Source organism: Calypte anna, chromosome 6, assembly GCF_003957555.1.
Source record: "Calypte anna isolate BGI_N300 chromosome 6, bCalAnn1_v1.p, whole genome shotgun sequence".
NCBI classification, from domain to species: Eukaryota; Metazoa; Chordata; class Aves; order Apodiformes; family Trochilidae; genus Calypte; species Calypte anna.
Genome location: NC_044252.1, coordinates 21,596,653 through 21,611,783, shown reverse-complemented (window position 1 = coordinate 21,611,783; position 15,131 = coordinate 21,596,653). Strand labels below are relative to the sequence as shown.

At 56.9% G+C, this 15,131-nt stretch overlaps 1 protein-coding gene across 2 annotated transcripts in view; it reads right to left on the bottom strand.

The window, feature by feature from the left end:
* The window catches only part of KCNIP2 (potassium voltage-gated channel interacting protein 2), a 45,901-nt gene extending 32,956 nt beyond the window's left edge, over positions 1–12,945 (bottom strand). The window contains exon 1 of one of the 2 annotated variants that reach the window (XM_030453115.1): positions 12,618–12,945. In XM_030453115.1, coding sequence (XP_030308975.1) covers positions 12,618–12,690 — 73 coding nt within the window. In that variant the 5' untranslated portion in view covers positions 12,691–12,945. The remainder of the gene's footprint in view (positions 1–12,617) is intronic. The other variant, XM_030453117.1, reaches the window with a different exon arrangement.
* Between the last annotated feature and the right edge of the window lie 2,186 nt (positions 12,946–15,131).

Genomic DNA, 15,131 nt, shown 5'->3' with positions numbered 1-15,131 from the left:
ACTTGCTCTGACACCCACAGGCCCAGCTGGGCATGGTGATGGATGAAACTCTGTGGGGATGGGCTGGGATACAACCATGGCTCCCATGTGTGCATGGGGCTGCCTGTGGGCCAGGCAGTGGGGCACCCTCCATCACCAAGCCAGACGCTGCTAGGCTGATGGCACAGGAAAGGCTGTTAAGTGTTAAGCATCACAGCTTATCCAGTGGCTCCAGCTTATACCAGCTGCACAGCTGGGAAAGGGAGATAAGGTGCCCAAGGGATCCCAGGGAGGAGAAACACACTTCAGTTGTCAGGAATCTCCCCCCAAAATGGACTTGGATTGAAGGCATGGAGACTGTTTGCTGCTATTAATAACTTCAGTGCTGCAACAGATGCCTGTGCCCCACTCCCTGGTTCAGACCCATCCTGCATGGGAAGATGCAGTGACAAGGCAGGGAAGAAGAGCAAAGTGGTGCTGCAGCTGTGACTACGGTCCTGACCCATGGGCTCCTCATGTCCCCACACCAGCAGTCCCTGGAACTGGCCTGGAACCCCTGGATGGGTGACAATCTGGCTGGAGGGACCTGAGGACTTAGTGCAGGGGAGACACACAAGGTCATTGCTGCCCCCTCTGACAGCCCACAGCCTACCTGCACCTTTCTTGTACCCTAAGTGGTGGCTCAGACCCCTCCCAGCACTCCCTGCCCATGTGGCAGCAGGGCCACCCACTCGTATCTCCTGGGCACCTGCCCAGCCCACTGCCAGCCCAGGGGGGCCCCCAGAGATTGCCTTGTTAAACTGACATTTTGGGGACAGGAAAGCTATTTTTGGTTGTTTCAGAGGCAGTGTTTCCATTGCATTTTGCCTGCCTCTGCCAGAGGGAGGGATGTTCTCCCTGGGGGTGCTGTGGCAGGCAGCTTTGTGTTGGTCTGAGATGCTCAGCACCGGCTCCACACCCTGGAGTGTCCTAATCCCTCACTGCTGCATACCCAGTGCCTGGAGCCACCAGTCCTGAGAGAAGGTGGGAGAAGACATCCCTGAGTTCCCACCTGGGCATGAGGGTCATGAGCATTCCATATGACAGAGGGGCTGGTGGAAGGCACGGAGCAGTCTGAAGACTGTGCTCCCACTAAGGACCTCCCCAGCATCAGCAGGATATCTTTTACACACATCTTGGTGGGACACCCCCCAAAACAAGCACACAGAGCTGAACTATAGAGCACTATTGATAGGAATAAATGTACCCAGCCATTACTCAGGGGGTGAGTACAGCCTCCCAGTGCCAGACCTGCTGAGAAGCTCAGAAATAAATATGTTAATAATCAAATATCCATCCTTCGCCTGAGCTCATGGGAGGACTTTCAAGTCTAATTAGCAGAAGATTTGTACCATCGCTGCCTGGGCTCAAGGGACAATTCACCGTGGTTCCCATGAAACAAGAGGCTCTACTATAATTAGTCAGCAGCATCCCATCTGCAAGGATTATCTCCAAATCCCTCACACTCCACATTGGGGGGCAGGCAGGACCCAGGTAAGCCAAGATCAGAGGTATCTCCAGGCTTTGATCTGTGCAAAGCGATTCCTGAGCTGTAAATCCAGGGCAGGCAGGAGAACAGGGTGGGAGGACAGACAGCACACCAGAAGGAGAGGCACCCCAAGTCTGCAGGTCAACTCATGATCCCTTGCCTGCATGCAACTCCTACCCAGGCAGGGGCTCCTCTCCCCACAGCATCCTGCCTTGAAGCCCTGGAGAGCCTCCTAAATCTCTCCGTCTCCAGACTGATGGTTCCACCCACAGCTTCAGGAGGCTAGTCCCCAAATGAGAGACATTTTCTAGTCTACCCCAGGTGTGCCTCTTGTATGTCTCATCAACAGAGCAAAGCACTGCCCCCACTCTCCACAGGGCTGATGCAAAGCATAGCTTACAATGCTGCTTGAACAACAAACTGCAGGTGCTTGGCACAAGGGGACTCAGCTCAGAGAGGGAGGGGATCTGATCTGCAGAGACCCAGTTCTACACTGTAGGCAAACACAAACCTTGGGGCTTGGCTTGGGGATGTTCATTGATCCCCACCTGGACTGGGCTACCCTGCTGCAGCTCAGTGTAATGCTTTATCTCAGGTAGATGGAAATCAGAGCAGAGCTTTCCCCTGTCCATCACAGCAGGACAGGCTCCCACTGCTCCTGCCCACGTTTTTAAACAGGGACACATCCTGCTCCTGAGGATACCATGGCAGAAACTGCTTTGAGGACCAACAGGACAGCTGGGGGTGGATGCTCTGTCAAGCAGTGAGCAGAACTCACTTGTCTGTCCCCTTGCGGGTAGCACCTAGCAGATAGCCATAGCTCACTGACCCAGCAGCAGCTCCCAGGGACATTTATTAGCACCAGCTAATTGTGGGCAGAGGTGGCTGGGTGGCAGCAGGTACCCTGCTCACACATTCATCCCAGCCTGGCAGTGGGCAGAGTTCTGAGCTGACTGGAGAAGTGTGGAGGGGATGACAGCGAGCTGAATCCAGGGCACTTCCTCGTGGATGGCCTGGAAATGTCTGTGCCATGCATGCTGTGCCCATGAACAACAAAATCAGCACTTCAACCCTTTTCAGGGGCACACAGGTACCTGTGATCAACTGTGCTGCCCAAGCCAGGGCACAGCTGTCCCCACCCAGCTCCTCTGCCTGCCCCAAGAGAACTCTCCAGCACCACTAAGTTGTTTGTGCTGGCAAACAATGGGTTACACCCCCCCAAAGTTATTTAATTAAGCAGTGATAAAAGAAAAGACATTATCTGGAGAATGACAGTGGGTTGTAATTACAGCAGGGCAGGCTGAGAAAACTAACAGTGCCAAGGGAGAAGCGGGGTGGCTTGGGGCTGGGGAGCCACCACAGACCCTGGGGACCCATGCCTCTGCCCCAGACACTTGGGTCTGTGGGCAATGGAAGGCAGGAAAGAAGGCTCCTTTGCCTCTATGGATGTGGTCCCAAAATAGCCTCCCCTTCCATCTCACACTGGGCTGGGGTGGCTCCAAACCTTGCCCCTTCCCAGGGATGCTGCCCGAAGGCGCATCAGTTTCTCAGTGAGTCACTTTCAAATAATAAACACCATCTCCCCCCTCCCTGTACTGCTCTGAGGCAGCCCTCCTCAACAGGGTCACTCACTATCCACCTGGGGTGAAGAGACAAAGTCTGCATGGACATGGCATCCTGGAGGATTTCTGCCTCATCCCCATGAAGCTGAGCAGGATGATCAGCTATGTTCCTCCGGGTTCAGGGTTGAAACTTCTGCCCTGTTTCCCACGCACAACATGGGGCAGGGGCAGGATGTGGGACACAGCCATGCTGTGAGCAAGCAGTCCACAGCTCCCTCATTCAGCCACTAGGCTGCGATGCTCTCCATGGGGATGGGGAGAGCTTGACTCCCATATCCTCTTCTAGGCGACAGTGGGAGCCGCTGGGTACCACCATAGTCGCAGCTGGGACAGATCAGGGTGTCTTGGTCTCATGTGCTGCAAGGCGCTCTCCTGATTCTTGCCCATCCTGCTCTGCTGGATGCTGCCATCCCCAATGCAGCTCCCAGCCCTGGACACATCACTTCCCTTCGTTAAGTCCTCCTGCTCTCAGCTCAATCCTCTTATGCTCCCCCCCTCCCATTGCAGCATCTTTAAATTCATGCCTGGCCAAGTGTGGGGTAGAAGGAAATGAACCCTGGGCAGGGGGCAGCCTCTGCAATGCCTTTGAAGGCATAAAGCACTCTTGCCTACCCTTCTACTCCTCACTCTCTTTGTGAGAGACCAAATCTGCCATAACCTCAGCAGTCATCACTTGAGCTCCAAGCACCCACAGACCTGAGCCAGACTGGGTGAGGGCAGCAAGTTCCCCCTCCACTATTCCTCCTGGGAGGCTCCTGGGAGGGAGCCCTGGCTGTGTACAGGTTTGCACCCATGCATGGGTTTGCTACCACCAGCAGCAACAGCTGGCTGGGACCTCACTGCGAGCAGCTGCAGAGTGGCCCTGCAGCCCTGAAGGGAGACACACAGAGTCCTGAACAGCCTGCACCCCACCAGGGCACCCTGGGGTTTCTGGGTCTGAAGCAAAAATACAGAAGGGATTTGGCTGCTGATGGGAAGTGCATGTGACCCCACTGTGGGGAGCTCAGAAGAGCTGGAGCAGCACACAGTAGGAACAAGGAAAGGACACGGCAGAGATGCAGAGTGCCATAACACACACCCCAACCAATGCAGGGGACATTTCTTGCCTATGTCACCATGGAGCAGTTGGGATGAGCCCCTTTCAGAGGAGCTATGTGAGGGTGAGCAGACACTGTGGCCATGACAAACACGTCCATCCCACCCATCTAGGATCTGAGCAGGACTCAGCAGTTTCAGGAAAACATCTTATGGAGCTGACATCCTCACTGCCAGCACAGTGCAGCTGTGGGACCACAACCCTAGCAAGACCTGGGATGCTCCCAGCCTGCCATCCCACCCAGCTGCCCTCTCCCAGAGATGTGGTGGCCGGGGTGGTGGGGAGCCAGGGCCAGACGTCACTCAGCAGAGCAGTGCTCCTGCTGATCCCCTCATTGTTACACAACAAATTATTCCACTCGCATTAATGACTTTGCGGCAAAGGGGGAAATGACATGAATGATTCCCAGTGCTGGGGAGTGACTCACGTTGCACAGCAGAGGGGAGGCAAGCAGGGAGGGCAGGCAATGGGGGAAATATGCTCAGGTCAGCATGAGTGGCATAGGGCAGGGGCTCGGTTCATAGGAGGCAACTTCTGCAAGGAAAGTCGGAAGGGAAAAGAAGAGTACTTAAAGGCAGATCCCTTACACAAGGTCCCTTACATCCTGAGATGTCCTCATGGAACACCGGGATCCTAACCACGGCATATTACAGCATCCCTTGCTGTGCTGCCCTAGCCCTGCACCCATTTACCAGCCTGTGCGGCAACCCCAAAGCCCAGCGCCAGCAGCCATCCACCCTGCTCTGTGGTCATATGGGGAGCCAAGACCCCATGCAGGTGCAACCAGAGCTGGGAGAGCTGTGTCTTACCAACAGATTCCCAAACTCCAGCACACCCCCAGCAGGATGGGCAGGGTGGGAAGCTGCCCACCACAGATGTCAGGGCAGCAGCAGGGGCAAAGGGGACCCATCACATGGGCTGCAGCACAGAGCCTGGCACCTGACCCTCTCCATTCACTTCTGGGAGGCTTTGTTAAATCACACCATCAAAAATTAATCAGTATTTCCTCCCAGTGTAAATCAAGAGCTATCAAGGGCTGGCCAGCCCAGCAAGTCACCTCCTGGGGACACCGGGGGCACATGGAAACACACTGGGGACTTCAACAACACACTGCCAAGTAGCCCGGGGGGATCCCTGCAGTGACAGAGGGCTGGGTAGATTATTGCCTTTGAACCCATTCAGGGACTTTCCGTAAGCAATGCAATTTTAAAAAAAAATTCAATCAAGGAAGAAGCGATTAACCAAACAGGGCAGGAGCAGTGGCTCACCTGTCTAATCTCATTAGTGAGCAGGCTGGCTCTCATTGCACCCTGCTCTGGCTGGGTGGGCTGCAGTAACCAGGTGAGAGCAGCGGATGGCTCTTCCCCAACACCTGCTGGGTCTGAGGCTGACCCATGGATGTGAGTTTGCCATTGCATCCCTGCACCCTGTAGGGCTGCACCTTGCCCAGCTGGGCCAAGGGAAAAACCCTAGAAAGCCTCTTCCCTGTGACTTAGATCCTAGCCAGACTGTCACCAATGCTCCATCCCTAAAAAGAACTTTTTTGGGTGTGTCCAAATACATGGGTTTAGTGATGGGAAGAGGGCAGGTAAGAGAGCCAGAGCATCCTAACCCGCTACAGGGGTCAGTGCCTGGAACCAGGAGCAGGGTCCCCCTTTCTGCCCCACAGAGGCTCAGTGACAGGATCCTAACAGTCTCTCATGATAACACATCTTGGCAAGAGTCTTCCCTCTGGTTCAGGCCATCAAGCCCCTTTCCAGTAGGAAAACCACTGCCACAGCAGGTGGCTCACAGGGGCAGCAGGACAGCACAGAGGTGTCCCCTCCTGCCCAGTCTGTCCCTCCATCTCCACATGGCAGAGCTGGGGCAGTAGATTAATGCCATCAGGTTACCTGTAGAATTAGTCACTCCATCCCTGTCTCTGACCTGCTCCTGGGAGAGGGGCTGTGGGAAAAGCCATCCATCTCTGCTGCCAGCATGGGGTACTGCTGCTGCTGCAACATGATCCTCATCAGAGCTGGGTTACCTTCTTGTACCGCCCTCAGACTCCACTGTCCCCAGTATCCCCAGCAGGGGTAAGCAGGAGCAGTATGGATGCAACACTGACCCTCTTGCCACACCCCAGAGTCCCCAGCAACAATGCTAACACCATTCGGGGGTCAGGAGAGGTGCCAGCTGCCTGAATAGGGGGGATTCCAATGTGACAGAACAGATTGGAAACATCTGGGGAGACCCAAACTCAGATGCAGGTGACACTCCCCTCACAGCCCCCCCACCTCATTGCCCTCCATCCAAACCAGGTAATTTCACACTCCCTGGGGACTGCACCACCCATTTTCATTTGAAGTGGAGGGCAAATTTACCTAAAAGCCAGAACCAGCTTGAGCCATAGAAACTGGGGTAAGGAAAGACCCCAGTGAGAGCCTCTCTCCCAGCACAGCCCTGCAGCCACATCCCCTTTGCAAAGCAGCTTGAACAGGATGATGCTGAGAGTGAGGCCACTCTATCCCCTACCCCTTGGCCCCAGCCCTGCCCCATGCACCATCCTGCCACTCATCCCCATGGCATGGCACCCACCCAACCCTAGCTGCATGCAGAGCAACCCACCAAAAGTGGGTTGGACAGGACCCCTGCATCCACACACAGTCCCTACCCTGGGGAAAGAGACCTCTCCCTCTTTGCTCTCCGGGAATCTGTGTGCACGAGCCCTAGCAGTTCACTTGCCAGGCAGCAATCACTCCCGGGGCTCCACAACCCCTTAGCATAGGACTTTGACCCCCACTCCAAGCCAGAGCCTCTCACCGCAGTGTCGGGGAGGCAGCCTGCCCAGCTCAGTCCCCTCAGCAGGGCACAGCAGGGAGATTCATTTCACTCAAGGCTCATTCCGCTGCACCACGATTAAAGCCCAGAGCTGGGATCCATCCTGATGTCAGAAGAGCTATTTGCCAGCAGATGGATTTATCATCTCCAAAGCACAGCAATTGGGCTTAAACAAAACCAAACCACTTCTTCTAATGAAAACACCATTAATGAGCACAGCCAGCAAGGGAGGGGGAGGGCAGATACACTAATGGGGTCTCTCCCATCCTTCAGGGCTGGAGGGCTCTGTCTGCAAGGCAAGGGCACGAGGCATAGCTTCAGGCAGGATGTATGGACCTGCTGTGATCTGGCAGATACCAGAGCCTACTCTGGGAACCAGATCTGCTCACCCTCCCAAACCTCCTCCTCTCCCAGATGCCAAAGCTCTGGGGGCAACTGGTCCCAACATACCACACAACAGGAAAGCAGCAGCACCACTGAGTTCAGAGGACAAGTTCTCCAGCTGCAACACGGCCAGTTGTGGGCAAATACTCCTCTCTGTGCCCAGACACAGATGGTGAAAGAGCAAACCTCTTCCTGCCCATGCATCACCAGCTGGGTGCAGCAGGATCTGTGCACCTTGGCCAAAGTTGCGACAGTCCATGAATTATGCATCAGCATCTGCAGAAATCAGTTCAACCACCCTGACCAAACCCACGAACTTCCTGTCAATTAATCCTGTGCCACCGATTCCCCAGGGACTCCAACCTGCCTCTGCCTGTGGGGATGCAGTCAGCAGCTGCCAAAAACTCAGCTCTGGCCTTTCCACCTGCAAAATCCAACCTGCCCATGGGCAGCAGTTCCCAGTAACATCATCCCCGTGCCCCCATGCCTCACATTTGTGGGCTCAGAGCAGCATACCACCTCCCCACCAACAGGACCTCAGCCTCTGGTCAGGAGAGGCCACAACAACCCACAGGAGGGGATTCATCACTGTTAAAGGGCTGCAAGCAAGCCAGGACAGCAAAGAGGAAAGAGATAGAAGGGTACAGATACCAGAGGGACGAAGACAGCAGACAGAGATGAGGCAGAGTCATGCAACACTCCCACCACCCCAGGAAGGTGCAGCATCCCTCAAGGGCAAGGCACTTTGGCACAGAGGAGCCCCCCATGGGATCCCCCCACCCCACGACACAAGTGGAACCCCTTTCTCCACCACACCCCACACTGAGTAGGGGTCTCCTGGGGAGGTTGGGGACCTGGCTTGGAGGTCAGCCCGGCTTCCAGCCCAGCTTCACCACTGGGCTGTGGGAGCAGAAGCAGCAAGCAGAGGGGGGATGTGTGGGGTGGCAGCAGCAGTGCAGGGGAAGCAGGTTAGCGGGGGAGCAAGGGGACTTGGTTCCCATGGGCCAGATCCTCCAGGAGAAGGAAACTGGTGTGTGTCACCCCCCCTTCTAGGGGGGCTGCTTCTAGGAGGAGGGCACCAACCATGTGTGCTGCTGGCCACAGGGATGCAGGCAACTCGCCCTTCCAGACTGGCATGGGCAGGGCAGAGCACATTGGCCATACACACATTGATGTGTGAGGAACAAACTGGGCAAGAGAAGGATCTTTGCCTGGCCACGGGTGAGGCACTGCTGTGATGTCAGGTACAGTCCCCCTCCCAGATCCCCTTCCCGGGATCCAGCCCAGCAGGCAGCCACAGCACGAAACCTGCCATGAACACAGGCACGCAATGCCTGTCTGCCTCCTGCTCTCACTCCTACCCCACCATTCCCATCACTCCATCCTCCAGTGGCAGATCCCAGCTCTTCCCCCTGCACACACTATTATTCAGGACAGGCTAGCACTGACACCCCTTCTACACCTTGGGAAGTAAATTTTCCCTCTTGAAAGTGGAAATCCTACACAATGGCAAACTTGCAGAGATTTTCCTCCTGCCCAGATGAGCATGAGCTGTGAGCAGCCACGATGGAGCCACCAGGTTTGCTGGCAGCAGAACAAGCTCCTGGCACAGCCCTAGATCTGCCCATCACCTAGGACCAGCCTGCAGCAGATGTATTGCTGGGGTATAGCTCTTCAGCTTTACCCCATGGTAGGGACTGGAGCTCAGCTCCCATTCTCCTCCCACCAACCCCACTGACCTGTCCACTCTTAGGTGTGTTTGTTTTGTTTGTGAGGAGCAGTTTTGCCCCATCTCTCATTTGTTACTGCCACCAGACAAGATGGATCTGAAACACCCTCCCTCCAGGTATGGAGGAGAACTCAGCCAGATACTGTGCTGCCACTACACTGGTACCTGCTGTTTTCATCTCACTGGGTGGGCTGTGAAAGTACTGAGAGGTGGGGAGTCCCCATTCATCAGCTGTGCTTTGGGAGGCAGGAGGATCTCAAAGCTCTGCAAGTGGTTCCTGTGGCAATTGCTCGCCTGATGCAAACACTGCGGCTGCCTTCAGGGTGGAGCAAAGTGATTGCTTGAGAACCCACAATATGACAACAGGAAGGGGAAAGCAGGAATGAAAAAGCATGGGTGAAAAGTGAGCCTCCTAACCCCTTTTGGCAAACCAACAGGCCCAGAGCTGAACCCCTCATCCTTCCAAAATGGAGCTAGGGGATTTGAACAACCCCAAACAGTCCAGGCATTGACCTTATGCTGGCACATCCATCCCGCTAGCAGGATGTGGCACAGCTGGGATGGGCTTCTCCCATGGGGTGAAATGGGGCCCCAGGCCACCCATCCCTGCTCCCTTACTGGGGCTGGAGCAGCCGCACTGCCCACACCCCCTCACGGAGCAGTGGGCAGGAGAGGAAGCTACCTCTGTGCCCCCGTTGCCTCTCCTGCTGCTGGGATTTGGGGGACATGGTACCTGTGCTCCTCAGGGCCAAGCGGCATGGGGCTCCCAATTCTCCCACGTGAAGGGCCATGTCCAGAGCAGTCCCAAGACACTGGCTCCGGGCTCTGCTTGCACACTAATCACTCATGTCATTAGAGGGCTGGAGATTTAATGTAATTTATGGATGGCTTTTATTTCTCAGTAGCGTCATCTAAATACCTCAGAAATGGACCGGTTTAATTCCCTAGTGGTGTAACCTAATCATTTCTCTCCTAAACACCCAGGTGGGTGCCCAGCCCCAGGCTCAGCAGCTGGTCACAGCCAGTGCCTGCCTTCACCCCATGCTACTGCACTGGGGTCAGGCATGGGCAGAGTCCATCCCAGCTGATCCCAGTGCAGCCAGACCATGTTCCCCTGGCACAGGGAGTGGGTGGCTTCTCTCTTCACCGCTCTCACTCACTCAGGGGCTCTTGCCTCTCACAGACACATCTATGTGCCTATGTCCCACACACCCACATGGCCCACGGATGCTCTGGCTGGGCACCGATGTGGCTGAGCACCACTGGAGGTGCCGCAGGAGTGAGGGGGGAAGCTGTCACTGCACCCTCATCTTCAGCAGCTCTTTAAATCCAAGAATCAATGTGCTGCTGGGCAAGGTGTGGGTGTTTCTACCTTGCACACGGCTAGGTGTCCTGATTCCCCTTAGCCCCTCATCTTTTTTTGGAAGGGTATATTGCTAACCCTTCTCAGGGCATCTCATCATCCCCATACCTGTTTTGGGGGAGTGATGGGGAGGCAGCAGGAATGACTGCTGTCCCCATGCGCACCAGCAATCACTGGTGGGGATTGTCGCACTGCCTGATATCAAGTCATCTCTTGGTTAGCATCTCTTGCATGGCAGATGTCCCTCAGATCCTGATGGATGGGGGTCTGCAGGAACACTTTGAACCACTCACGGTTGTCCTCAGGCAGGCCTGAGCTACCTAACAGTGGGTGCCAGCAAGGACCCTCCTATCCACAGATACAGACTAAGCCATGCTGGCATTTGCTACAGCCCCACAGAGGTCCCAGCTCCTCCCCACATTGCTGGGGAACTGGGGATGCTTGGGACAGGTTAGCAGACAGGGGCTTGTGCTATTAAAACTTCCCCAGATCTAAGGCTGCATGCCCTCTTCTCTCTCCTGCCTCACTTCCACGCTCTTTCTGAGAGGAAAAGAACTTTCCCTTCACAGACAGGGATGGCTTTGGAGTGTTCAGACAATGCAGGAGATTGGTGCCACCAGTACCAGCTCCCTGGCTGGGCAGCTGGAGTAACCACTGGCTCTGTGCTGGCAGGTAAGTGACCCGACAGTGATGGCAAATGAATTTCATGCACTCACGGGGCCTCTGTTTTCCTCACTGGGAAATGGGGCAGATATTTCCAGCCTTATTCCCCAGAGACTTCCCAGCAGGCTCATCCCTGCAGGCAGGGGCTGGCACAGCGGCACCGCTACCCTCTGCCCAGGTTCCTGCTCCACGGCTGGCTCAAAGGTAAGCACAGGCATAAACAGCCTCAGCCTCTGAGAGACTGGAATGTATTTTTAACCTTGGTTTGATTTAAATCCATGTGGACATTTTAAAGTTACTGGAGAAACCAAAAGTTGAGTGTAGGTTCCAAGTTCCTACACAGCTCAAAAATATCTTCCCTGCAGCACGTTGGGGCAGTCAGCAAGAGGCATTTCCCACATGTGGGGATGCTCAGGAAAGCAGAGCAGGGATCCTGCCCTGCTACCTCTAAACACCAGTGCAATACCTGAAATCCATTCCAGACTGGCACTCATGCCAGTGCCTGTGGCACAGGGGCACCCAAGCCTACCAGCTATAGACAGGTTTCGTTCTGTCATGGGTCTCAGGACGCGGGTGGGAACTGCTGCCCCATTTCACAGCTCCTGCAACAGAGGCCATGAAAGGGGACAGGACTGGGACTGATCCATGGAGAGCACGTGGGGAAGGAGGGGTGTCTGACAGTGCCAGCACAGCTGCTTTGCTACCAGACAGCAAGGGATGAGGTGTAATGGATGGATGGGTGCTATGGTGGGACGTGGGAACACAGGCAATTCCCTGCTGGGGCGAAGGATGGAGGGTGATGCAATAAGGGTCACAGCTGGATCATATTTGACCTCCCTGTCCCACAACCACCAAAGCAGAACATCTCTGGAGATGTTCTGGGGGACACAGGCTGACAAGTGGAGAAGACATTAGGCTCTGTGGCACTGCTGTGGTTTGATGAGCAGGGTAAGCCTCTTCTTTCCCAGGGGAACCTTCTGTCAGAGGGCAGTGGGGAGCTCAAGGCATGGTGGAAAGACCCTAGTGCCAAACCCTGGTGCCTACGGGATTTGGGAGCAACAGTGAGGGAGGGTGAGCTTGGGGGCAGCCAAAAGCCATCAAAGCATCGTGATCTCCCGGCGGAGGCCTTTTCCCTGCAAACCTGCCTCGGAGCCACTTCCACAGGGCTGGGACGAACCCGGACCCCCCCCCCCCCCCCGGAGCATCCCCGAGCCCAGGACTGTCCCCCTGCTCCAACACTGGGCTAGCGGCCGCCGCCCCCCCCCCTTCCCGGGCAAGGCGTGCAGCGAAGCGGAGCGGGCAGGGGTCCGGGGTTCAGCTGGGTCTGGAAGCGGGGTGCCCGGGGTGACCGGAGTTAGGTCGGGGTGTCCGGGGCCGCCCCCGCGCCCTGGTCCCGAGCGGCTGCTGCACCTTCCCCGGAGGGCGGCACTCACCCGTGAGCTGGTCGTAGGAGCCGTCCAGGTCGCGGGAGTCGGACAAGCTCTCCTTCCTGCCCTTGCTCCGCATCTTCCCGCCCGGCCGGAGCGGCGGGGGGAACAGCGACGGGGCGCACGGGCTCCGCCGCCGGGCAGGGGGGGCCCGGCCCGCCGCCTCCCCCCGCCCCGCAGCCCGCGGCACTCACCGCGGCAGCAGGAAGGAGCCGGCGGTGCCGGGAGCTCGGCTCGGTACGGCTCGGTACGGCAGACAGGAGAGCGCAGCCGCCCCGTTTCCCCCCGCCGCCGTCGCCGGGGCTGGGCACGGCCGCCCCCTCCTTCCCACCCCCCTGTCCTTCCCCGCCTCCTCCCGGGAGCCGCCGGCACGGCCCCGCCGCCCTGCGCCGCGCCGCCTCGGGGAAACTGAGGCACAGCTGGGGGGCGAGGGGCTGCAGGAAAGAGGCAGGGAGGCAGCTGCACCGAGATGGGGTCTCCGGCAGTACGGGTGAGCGCCGGAGGTCAGAGACCGCGCAGGGATGGAAAAGAGACGGAGACAGTACGGGTCAGGAGCAGTGCAGCCCCCCTCACACCCCGCTGCCGGCAAGCGAAGGACCCCAAGCTCTGCGTGTCGCCGTTCATGCCGGGCTGTGCCTTAGTACCCCCAGGAACTAGAGAGGAATGACGATCCCAGCCCTGCCCAGTCCCGGGCGACTTCGGCAGCCGTCTCCGGGGCGAAGCTGGGTGGGAAATTGGTCAGAGGCAGAGGCGATGTGTAGCGGCCGAGAAGAGCAGAAGAGTGGGGAAGGTGGGTTAAGGCCGCCTTCTTAAAGATAAGGACCCCCTGCGACCCCCCCACAGAGTTGCCCATGCAGAGTTGGAGCCTTTATCAGGATTTTTCCCTTATGTCTCACAGCGCCGGGGAAGAGGTGAAGGAGCGGTACAGCCCAGGGGGGTTTGCAGGGGCACGGTGTTGCCAAGAGAGGAGCTCACACTCCACCGGTACATCTGGCACTGGGGGCTGGAGGTCCCACTGCTCCCCCCAGTTATTTGCTGCCATCTGTGCATGATGCCACCCCGGGGAAGCCAGCTGTACTGAAGAGACCCCACCATGGGCAAAGCCGGGGGCTTTTGTCACGCTGCTGCTCACGTGCTGCCTGTTTTCACTGTGCCAGGGGTCCTGGGCACATCTCAGGGGGCTGCCCAGCTCCCAGCGTTTCCCATCTCTTCTTCCTTCATCTCCCATGCTCTGCAGAGAGACAGAAGGGAGCAGTAGCTTTAGGGGGTGGAAAAACATCCTGTCCCATTCCTGCACCCAGCCCAGCCCTCACAGCCCACGGGAGCCACGGGACAGAACGGGAATCCAGAGCAGTGAGGAGGGAGGGCCGTGCTCACGCGGCAGCGTGTTGTCAGCGTGCTTTGGTGTCAAGCCATGAAAGAAGCCGCCTTAGCAAGGCAGCGATGCTTAGCAACTGCCTGGATCTAAAAATAAGAGCCATTTAGCAAGGAAAACGCAGTGGAGAAATGCTCAGAGAACTAAACACATTCCCCTGGCCCTGTCTGTGGCCTGACCACCACTGCAGAGCTCATGTGCACAACCTGGCTGGAGAGAAAGTCCTGGGACAGTCCTGGAGATGTGCCCTTCACTTAGCCAGAGCCAGCTAGCCCTGGGACCGTCTGTGCTGCTGGACTTGTCCATCCTGCTGCTCGACCTCCCAATTTTCCTTCCTCCATCCTCTCCATAGCCTCCTTGACCACAACTTCTTGACTTCCCCCAAGGAGAGAGCAGTGTCCCAAGGAGACAGCCTGGTCTGGAGGGCTGTGTGAGCAGTGCCCAGGTTCACTGTCCCCATCTCTGGCATGCTGCAGGTCTGTCCCATTGTGGATGTGGTGGGCCAGGCAGAACTGCACAGAGGAAGTTTTCACCTTCTGCCATCCCTGGTACAGTGGGAGGGAAACATGGCTATTTTAATCCCAGCTAAGTGCTCCTGTTCCTGCAGGCAAGCAAGAGATGCTTTGCCCAGACTGGTGATAGGGGGCAAAGCCGGGCAGGTACTGTGGGGTAGGGTGGAGCAGCCCTAGAGTCAGGCTGACACAGCTGACCCCTCTGTTGTGTAGAAATCGTGGGATACAACTAACTTGCTCGCTGGTCATGCTCCTTCCCTTAGCTGACAAAAGGGCTGGGCATCCTGCCAGCATTCAGAGCCTTTGAGTCTTTCTATGCTCTGGAAAATTGCAAGGTCCTCTTGCCAAAGTGTTCCTCCTGGCACTGGTAGCCTGGGGTCTACAGGATGCTGGAGTGGGAGCAGCCTACTACCAGCTGCTGCTGCTGCCTTTCTGCTGCAGGAATGGGTCTGGTCTGTGCTCACCTGTCCAGAGCCAGGCAGGGCCCTGGGCACAGACATCTCAGTTAGTAATCATGTCTGGCCAGGGATGGGCACAGCAGCAAAGTCACAGTGAAGTGCAAAGAGCATCCTTTGCAGCACGTCTCACCAGGACGTGCAGCAGATGCAGAAAGGCTGGGCCAGGCTGGAGGAA